General features: G+C 47.4%; 1 protein-coding gene across 1 annotated transcript in view; it reads left to right on the plus strand.

Annotated features, from left to right (window-relative positions):
* The first annotated feature begins 9,236 nt into the window (after positions 1-9,236).
* The window catches only part of NR2E1 (nuclear receptor subfamily 2, group E, member 1), an 18,422-nt gene continuing 17,814 nt past the window's right edge, over positions 9,237-9,844 (plus strand). The window contains exon 1 of the mRNA XM_009326418.1: positions 9,237-9,306. Within this exon, the coding sequence (XP_009324693.1) occupies positions 9,237-9,306 (70 nt within the window). The remainder of the gene's footprint in view (positions 9,307-9,844) is intronic.

Below are 9,844 nucleotides of genomic sequence, written 5' to 3' on the forward strand. Positions count from 1 at the left end.
ATCTGTATGCACAAGAGTAATCCCCTGGTTTTGTTTCTTTTTTCCTCTCTCTCTCTCTCTCTCTCTCTGATTGCTCTTATATATATTACACTTTTTCTGAGTGCATGGGATGTACCACTTGGGAACCTCATTCTGCATTCCTGGTGGGACCTGCGTAGAGTCAGAGGAAGCCAAAGGTTATTCAAGGAGGACACAAGACATCTAGTTGTGTTGCCCACTTTCACATGAGAAATCCTTCCCTTTAGAAGAGGGCAGGAGACTTTGCCAGTTATGAGGTCCTGTATGGATATGCTGACTTTGACCACGCTAACTCAGTCCCATTCCCTGATCTACCTCAGGATTGAATGTGCTGCAAACACCTTTGGGAACAGCATCAGACGGCTGGAGAAGTTTATCATCGCCATTAAATAAGAGCTCTGGCTGAGTCCCCAGCACAGTCACAGAGTCCAGGCTGTTTGGCAGCTTTCTATCCCAGAGCCCACTCTCACATTCACACTGATGGGGATGGCTCACTTTTGCTTCCATTTTTCCCCCCTCACTCTTCTCTTAGGGGGAGAAGCAACTTTAAAGCATGGGAGAGACAGACAGAGAGAGCATGACGCCCTATAATCCAACAAGTCAACTTCCCGAGCTCAAACATGAACTGATTTTTTTTTTCTTCCCTCGCCTTATAAAAAAGAAATTGACTTTTGTTTGGAGTTTGTGAAAAGTGGGACTCGGGGCCCAGTCAATGGGGCTCCCCGCAGCGCGGGCTGAGTGGAGCCATCTCGAACCAGTCAGCCGCGGCACCAATTAATCCGCTCTTTGTCACAGCCCCGGCCTCAGCAGCAGTGGCAGCAGTAGCAGCAACACATTTGGCCATTGTTCAGACCTTCATGCAACGGGATTTACCCTTTCAAAGAGGCAGTTTTGTCCCAAAGAGTTCGAGCGGAAGTTTCTCACTGACAATTTGCCCCAAATAGATAGATTTGTCAGCAGCAACCTTTAAAAGCAAAAAGCCATGGAGGAAAAAGGGGAGAAAAAGAAGTGTGGGGGGAAGAGCAAGTGCATCCTTGTCCATCTGTCTGTCTGGGGGTCTGTCCTGAGCAGGTGGGATGGGCGCAGGGCCTGAGGTACAGAAGGGCGAAATGGCATTGATGGGGGCTCTTGTTCATCTCAAGGCAGATGTAGCAAGGGAGCTAACAAGCTCCCAGGCTGTTGTATAGCTGCTCTGACTTCTGAAAGCCTTTCAGGGAACTTCTTTTACATGGCATTGTCATGCCTGCTACAGCACTGTGCTAGGCTGGCCGGGGTTTCCCAGCCTCAAATACTCCACCGGCAGCTCAACTCTGAGAGCAGCAGGTCTCATTCTCTGTGGCCTTGCCACCAAAATCTACATTTAAACCAATACAAGCAGTTCTTTGCAAACAGGCTGGTGTAGCTTTTCCTATGCACAGTGCACTGGGGCCCGTATCCCAGGCAGAAAAAGGTGAAACAAACCCACAGGTATTTCCTGCCCCCACGCCAATGCTGCTATGCTCCTTAAGGGCAGACTCCCCTTCGGACTTCAAGGACTGTTTGCATGAATTGTGGGTTGAACCCACTCTGTTGCAAACTGCAGCTATTTGCATGCACTGCTGTTGCTCCCACCCTCGGATTGCAGTACTGTCCAATATCCCTGGCTCACACGTGGGCCCTGCCCTTCCCCACAACACCTCCCCACATACTCCGAATCCAGACAGGGAGAAAGCACAGGAAACTCTCTCCCCAGCTTGGGCTCCAGCAGATCCAAGTCCATATACACACAGCCTCTCCCAGCATCATGGAGACAGCCCTGCTCTCACATTGGAGGGTAGCAACTGGAAGGGCCCCAACCCTGTGTCGTTGTTTAACCCAGCAGGCAGCTAAACACCACACAGCCGCTCGCTCACTCCCCCCGCAGTGGGATGGGGGAGAGAATTTGAAAAAAAGTAAAACATGTAGGTTGAGATAAAGACAATTTAATAGGACAGACAAAGAAAGGAAAATAATAATAATGATGATAAAAAAATATACAAAACAAGTGATGCACAATGCAATTGCTCACCACCCACTGACCGATGCCCAGCCAGTTCCTGAGTAGCGGCTGTGCCCACCCTGGCCAACTTAGTATTTTGTTCAGCATGACGTCATATGGTACGGAATCCCTTTGGCCAGTTTGGGTCAGCTGTCCTGGCTGTGTCCCCCCCCAGCTTCTTGTGCACCTCCAGCCTCCTCACTGGCAGGGCAGTAGGAGAAGCTGAGATGTCCTTGACTTAGTGTAAGCACTGCTCAGCAACAACTAAAACATCGGTGTGTTATCAACATTATTCTCATCCTAAATCCAAAACACCGCCCTGTCCCAGCTGCTAGGAAGAAAATTAACTCTATCCCAGCCGAAACCAGGACATCCTGTCAGACTAATCTCTCTTTATAGCATAAATTTTGGGAAAAATTAAAAAAAAAGCCTAATTTCACCTGTAACTGCACCTCCCATCCTGTTACAGCAGCTGGGGGGGTGGCAAGGCGATGGCTTGCAGGTTTCTTTGAGTACCATGGTGCTGAAAACCAGAGCTCTGCTTCTTCCTAGGAAAGGCTGGAAGAGGTTGTTCAGCCCTACATAGTTTCACCTTTGCATACAAGAAACTGTCATCTCATCCCCTAGACTGCAAGTGTAGCCTTTCCTGCTCCAGAGGCCTTTGCTTGGCAAAGAAGCCAAATTCACAGGAGAACGTGTAGTCTGCTGTAGTCACAGTGCTTATCTACTGCTATTCAGCCAGTTTGGCTTCCTAAACAAAGCTGAAGAAACTCAGTTTGCTGAAGTAGGTCTGCTGCAGCTATCATCTGACCAAAAGGAGGGGCATGAGAAATGGATGCAAGGCAGCTATACAACCCTAAAACTTTGCAATGAACTCTGGAAACTTCATTGCTGAGTGACAGCCGGTCCAGCTTTTCTGTCAGACTACTTTGTCTCGCTGTATCTTAAATGGGTTTGATCTACACTACTCAAAGGACCTCATTGTTTGAGTATTGCCCAGCCCACTGGTGTTTATTTGATGGCCTTCTCAAGGCATTTCCTGGAAGACACAAGAAAAATGAAGGCCAATTTCAAACTGATATAAAAAATCTCACCAGCCTGCTTTATACCCACCAAGTTCCCCTAAGCCTGCTTACACCTGCTCTTGGAAAGGGAAAAGGGTACAAGTGGCTGTAACCTAATTATAAACCAGCCAGAAGCAGGGGTCATTTACAATTAAGTTAGGGCTATTACAAGTGAATAGGTTTACAGCAAAACTAGAACACACTGAGGTAAAACTGAAACATCGGGCTCCATGACTGAAGACACAAGCAGGTGTCAAATGTTCTAGGTGGCCTTCAACACAAGGGATAAAGAGTTCACAAACAGTTGCAGAGCAGCAGTGTCCTCTGTTGCAGCAGGCAGGTGTAAGACCTAAGACCTTCCCCATTTGCAGAAGAGTGTTAAGAGACCATAAGGGCAGGTAAGTAAGGATGGACACACCTTGCAGTGGTGCAAGGCACTGAGATGGGCTAAAAGTCAAGCAGTATAATTGCAAATATGTTAAAATACAGTTTTCTCCAGGAAGTCCAGGAGAGACAGATGCCCGTGTGTCATCTCTCCTGTGGAGGCCTCACTCATTCAACTCTCCTGGAAATGCAAAAGTAAATTAACAGTGTTCTTCCCTGGTATGGGGAGAACACTGGTACCAGGGACAATGGTATTCCCTAGGAAGCTTAGCTGTCCCACCCTTTATTCACTTAGCATGACTGGCCCTGGTCATCAATCAAATCAACAGGGTTCCCAAGATCGAAACTCTTCTTCCTCCTCGAGTAGTGAATTTGCTTACGATTTCCAATAGCAGAAAAATCCAGCTACTGGATATGACAGAAAATATTCTACCGGCTACAGTGTATTTACCATGTGCACAGAAAAATGAACAGAAGAAGAACCTAGTTCCTCTGTTTGTCTGTCAGGTGCTGAATCACATCGACCTCATGCCAGCAAAAGTGCTAGGTGGATTTGGGCAGCATCAGCCAACACTGACTGCAATGACAACACATAGAAAATGTCAATAATAATCAAGCAAATGTTCCTGACAGTACAGAACTGGTTAATTAACCATAGAGTAGATTTTAAACAACTTCCCATGTGTATTTGCAGCCAAACTGCAGTATTTGGATCACTCTTGGGTTTTCTTAAACATCAGGATTTAATATGCAGTATGGTCTCTGCACTTGTAATTGCAGTAAAAGCGTTGTTGAGCAATAATCTGCACATTGGACTTCTACTACTTGTAACTAAGTGATCTGCCATACAACTTTGCTTACCAGTGTCAGCACTGCCACAGAATGGAGTAATTATGAAAAGCAGTTAATGGAAACATTACTAGTTGTTATTACTTCACATGCACAGTTCCACGTTGAATTGCCATCCATGCCAATCCTCAGAGTTTTAGATTAAATGTTTCAATACTTTGTGCTCTGCACAAAGAACTAAGTCACAAGATAAAGCTCTGTCTGGGATTCCCATCACATGTTCCCCTGATTTACATTTCTTTATAAGAGCCATTCCTCGCAACAAAAAGGGACATACAGTTATTGGATCACATCTCACCAAAGACAGATCCTCTCCCATATCCAAGCATCTGTAATTCCCTAATGTTTACGGTGATACAATGTTCTTGTGACAATTGCAGCAAAATTGCATCTGGCAAAATTGCGTGGGGATATGAGTGAAAATATCTGACAGCACTTAGAGCTTGGAATCCCTGGGTCGGTAGCATGCGATTGACCCACACTGCAGAAAGCGCTCCAGACACCAGGGTTTGTGAACCACCAAAATACACTGCAAGTTCAAGTACGTGCATTATATTTTAACGGTGAAATCTTAGCTGAGGACTGACAGGACTTTTCAGTTCAGAGAGGCTGCATGCAACTTTGTTCATGCCAAATTCTGCAGATCTTGTGCACACCAGCAATCCTGTCGAAGCCCATTAAACTGCTACCTATTTCTTATTCTCGATGGAGGACCACAGGATCAGAATCTGTCTCAGTGGTATATTTTCATTGGACTGCATTTTCTGTTCAGGTAGAACAAGTACAAATAGCTGCAGGAGTTAAATCATTTTACAGAGGACCATGGCAGATCTCTGCTTTCCTCTTTTCTTAGAGCTAGGAGTGCTGGATTTCATTACGCAGACTCAAATCACTGGTTTCTCAAGTTCACCATCCTGGCCTCATCAATGTCCGAAACCTCAAAAGGCAGAAAACCTCAACCAACCTCATAATACATCTAGCTAGTTGCAGAGTGATGCATACCGTGCTCTTCTCTGCTTGGACTTGCAAGTAATTGCTCTACCTGCAAAGATATCCTGTGACCTATATTTTATGAAGCAAGAGATAAAGCAAGCATGTCTATAAATGTCATCGACAGTCATAAAACTATTCCTCTCTTCTTAAAAATCTATCTGCACCAACTGATTCAGTACTTTCAAGCAGCACTGAATGCGATATGCTGACTCAATGCTGCATCTGGAAGTATTTATTTTTGTTGGTTCTAAATTCGTTTCCCGAAATAGATACCACAGATCTGGTCTCCAGCCAATATCAAGAGATATAGCTAAATTGAAGTCAATGGAGCTGAGCCATTACATTGCCAGATAGAAATACAGCCCCTCCTAAGAGCATTCTTTGCTGCCACTACACAGTATTTTGTGCAACTGCCTCAAAGGTCAGCTTCTTAATAGGCTACTGCAGCAAAATTTGGGAGGCCAATCTACTATAGGAATGATTACGCTCAAAGTGCGATCAATCAGGGTCATAGCTGAGGCAACCCTTTCCTACGTGCACACAAGTGCTTAGGATGCAACCAGTGCTATTCATTTAACAAGTTGGTAAAATGATTTTTAAATGTCACAGCATAGCTCCAAGATGTATTTATTCCTTGTAGTCAGCATTCTTTTGTTGGCAATTTAAAACTGTTGAAGTATAGACCTGATCTAATTTTAAGTTTTCTTTTATTGAGATAATAATATATTTGCCCTCGTATTCAGACCTTTCACTAGTTTTATACAGCTGTGTCTCTACCGGCCTCAGTATTGATACTGTCTTTTGTGTTCATGTCGGGAAAACTAAAACGAGGCTGTTTCTCTCTAAATTAGATTGCAGCTGCTGCTACATCATTGGCTTATTACGACACTTTGATTTATATCTAACTAGCAAACTAACAAATAAGTCAAGTTACTAACTAGAGCCGCTTTGTTAAGCGCTTGTCTCGCATTGTCTAGATGGGATCAGGTACCAATGTAGGCGTATAAGCCAAGCCTGACATATCCCTTTCAAAGGCATACGTGATTAATGGGGCATTTCATTGCTGCAAGTGAACTCAGGCTTGTTCCACCCCTGAATACGAGTACTGAGAAGAAGTGCCATGACTTACGGAGATACTCTTTTCTCAGTACCGTCCTTAGGAATAATTTTCCCTGCTATTCTATGCACGGTAGCTTTGCCTATGCGCACTCATCAGATGCATGTGTGGAAACAGAGATATGTGGTCACTGTTTCATGCAGTCATTAACCTATTTAACCAAGCACGCACACACACAAGGGAGAAACTCGCCACTTTTTCACTTGCATCTGCGGGGAATGCAGGTCTTCCCCAAGTCTTTGCTGGATGGACTAGTCAAGGTGGAGGATGGGCTGAGAGCAACTCAAGCCCAAAAGCCACCAGAGGTAACTGGTGCATTCACTGGGACGCCTCACTGTGCGGAGATCGAACACAGGGTGCCACCGGCTCAGGGAAAGTCATCCCCGGCTGCAGTGGGAAGGTGGTTTCGCTTTACAGAGAATGCATAAACAAGAGGAAATCCTTCTTGTGCCAGGGGAGAGGGAGCGTTCACAGGACAGTCTTTTCACTGGATCATCTTTCTGTGTCTCGGATTTTCACTTTTTGGAAAAAAAACTTGTCTTGCACTGCCTGGAGAAAACCCACAGCACAAAGCTGTGGTGTTTGGGTTTTTTAAATTATCAGTGTGGCCCTGCAGCTCCAGAAGGCACCCAGCCCCCGGGCAGCCATGAGGTGGCGCCAAGATGGCTGCCAGGGCGGTTGCCAGGCAGCGTCCTCAGCCCCCGGGGTCAGCCATGTTGGGTGTGATGGCCCAGGCAGGGTGTGGGAAAGGCCAATGTTGCCATCGCTGGGTGTGCGCTGCAGAACCAGCACATCACCCCATACCTCCCTGGGCATAGCCCTCCAGAGAAGGTGTTCATGAGGCAAGGGCTTCGCAAGGAAGACACAGTACTGCAAAAGAGCTCATTAGGTGCATTTACACTACCCGCATGGGGAGCAGCCCGAGCTGGGCATCAAGCACAGCCATGTCACAGGCCAGGAGCATGGCGGGGCGGCCGAGGAGCAGCATGGTCCTTTCAGCGGCCTTTGCAGTGCTTGCTGCCTGTCCATCTGCCTGCAGGTAAATGCAGAAAGGGGTTTGTGGCGGCGCTGCAAAAACATGGACTGTGACCTACAAAGAGGGGAAGGCTTCAGGGGGGATTTAGTAACCCAGAAGAACTTATCCTGGTGGGTATTTATGCTGTGAGAGTGCCGCCATGCTCTCCTCCCTGCACAGGGCTGCCTGGGGCCCTGAAGGATGCCCCTGGCTCTTCCCTGGCACATGCACCAAAGGAAGGGAGTGGAGATAGCTTCTTGTGTGCCCCAAAGCAACAGCAGGTCCTCCTCCCAGGAGAAAATAGCTCTATCCTTTCCTTCTTTATCTCCTTTCCAAGAAAATGGACATGTTAGATTTGCCTGATCTTACCTACTTGCTTCCCATTGAGAGCAACGGATGAAAGCAGCACATCCATATATTCCGCTGCTACATCCATATGCCTCTGGCAGCTTAAATTTTTCCCTCGTCTGACTTCCTTCACTTTTTTCCTTTTCCTTTTTTTTTTTTTTCACTGAAGATCTTTTGTCTCCCCATCCAAAGAGCAGAGAAGACGAGCAAGGTAAAGGCGGAAGGAGTGGTGTACTTGAAGATGGGTCTCATGTTGGATCTGTCTGGCTGCTAAGACTCCAACAGAAGAAAAGATACCTGGCAAGAGACCGTGGCACAACACTAGGAAATGTCACCCTGTAATTGTAGCCATAGTCCAGAGTCCTGAAGGAGATACAGTGAAAAGGGAACACACGCCAGCTTCTGTAGCAAGATTGATAACTATATTTGTACTTCCAAGGCATTACGAGGAGACAACAAATTCCATTACTATATTAGCATCTTCTGTATATGTAGGACTGCCTAATAAACAAAATGCTAAATATAATGGTAAATGCTAAATGGTAATAATGATAAATACTAAATGCTAACTATAATTTCCTGCCTTGTTGGAGCTGGACTACTTTTCCGCCAAATGACCATGGAAACAGCTTTGACAGAAGCTGCAGTGAAATGCTGGAGTGGGGAGAGAGCTCTTTCCTGTACTCTTGGAGGATGCACCCCGCCTTCGCTTTCAGGGCTCAGATATCTCTGTCCATCACGAAAACAACAAACCTCAGCTGGTGCAGGATTGCAAAGGAACACCAGGCACAGCCCGGGGGACAGGGAAGGGGTGATGGTTTGCTCCCTCCTCAGTGACATACAGCCCCAGCCTACGTGCAGAGCCAGCTTTGAGTGTCTGGGTTATGTTAGTGGAATTTTGGGTTGAGGGGTGGATAGTTTGAGCTCTTCTTTTTCTCTCTCCCGGCAGAGCCTGATGCTGTACATGGAAGGGAAAGCCCTGCTCATATTCAGAGCAGCCCGTCTCAGGTGTGGCTGGAACCTGTAGATGAAGTTTGACCAGCCTTGGCAAAGTTTTTCAGGTGACTTTGAGTTTACAGGGCAAAGAATTATAGCTGCTGTAGGACCAGAATTCTGCCTCACTAGTGCCGGGGATGCCCAGGGCCAGGTTAATCCTCTGTCTTTGTTTTGGCCCTAGGCCCTGCTAATGTAGCATGGCCATCTCCTTCCTAGTTGCTTTGGTTGTTACTCAAAGAGGCGAACCTTTCCCTGCCTCCCTGGCAGCAGACTGGGAGTGAAAATCTGTCTGCATTCCCTGATCCCCCGCTTCTTTGCTTTCTGGGATCTCCCTGAGCAACTTCCCAGCCCTCTGGACAGTGTCCCTCAGTGTTAGGCAGGACCAGGCTTGTCCGGGTTGAAGACTTCCCTCTGTGCCATGGAGGCACCGGTCCCATGGGGAGCAAAGAGCAAAAAGTCACCGGGATCCCAATGCTGTCCAGAGTCGCACAGCCCTGCGACGCAGGTATGGTACAGGCACAAGAGGATTCACACATGTCTTGGGACAGAAGGATGAAAGATGAAGTGCAGAAGAACTGCATGACAGCGTGTTTGGGGCTGGGCTGGATCACAACCAGCAAGGGAGAAGGTAGTTGTGGTACATTAACACCTCGCTCTGGTGGCAGGGACAGAAAGCCATCACCAAGGAACATCCGAGGGCTTCACAAACTCCTTAGCAACTTCTGGCCCTGCTCTCTCACTGATGCTGTTGCTCACCTCAGCTTGCATCCGCAGGAGAGATGGTCTTTCCTCCCTTCCCAGATGCACAGCTCTCCCCACCCTTGGGCTGCTCTACCAGCTCCCACCTCACAGAGAGTTTCCAACAGGAGCGGGAGAGCTCGGTAGCCTCTCGGTGAAACCAGAACTGCTGAGATGGGAAGGGGTCCCACCTCTGGTCCCTCGCCGCCCCCCTGCACCCCGGCCCTGGCAGCGCTGCTGGGACTCTCGGGGAGGGCTGCTGAGCCGCGGCGAGGCCGGCGGTGCCCGGGGGTCAGAGCACTCCT

Source organism: Pygoscelis adeliae, unplaced genomic scaffold (genome assembly GCF_000699105.1).
Source record: "Pygoscelis adeliae isolate BGI_AS28 unplaced genomic scaffold, ASM69910v1 Scaffold206, whole genome shotgun sequence".
NCBI lineage: Eukaryota > Metazoa > Chordata > Aves > Sphenisciformes > Spheniscidae > Pygoscelis > Pygoscelis adeliae.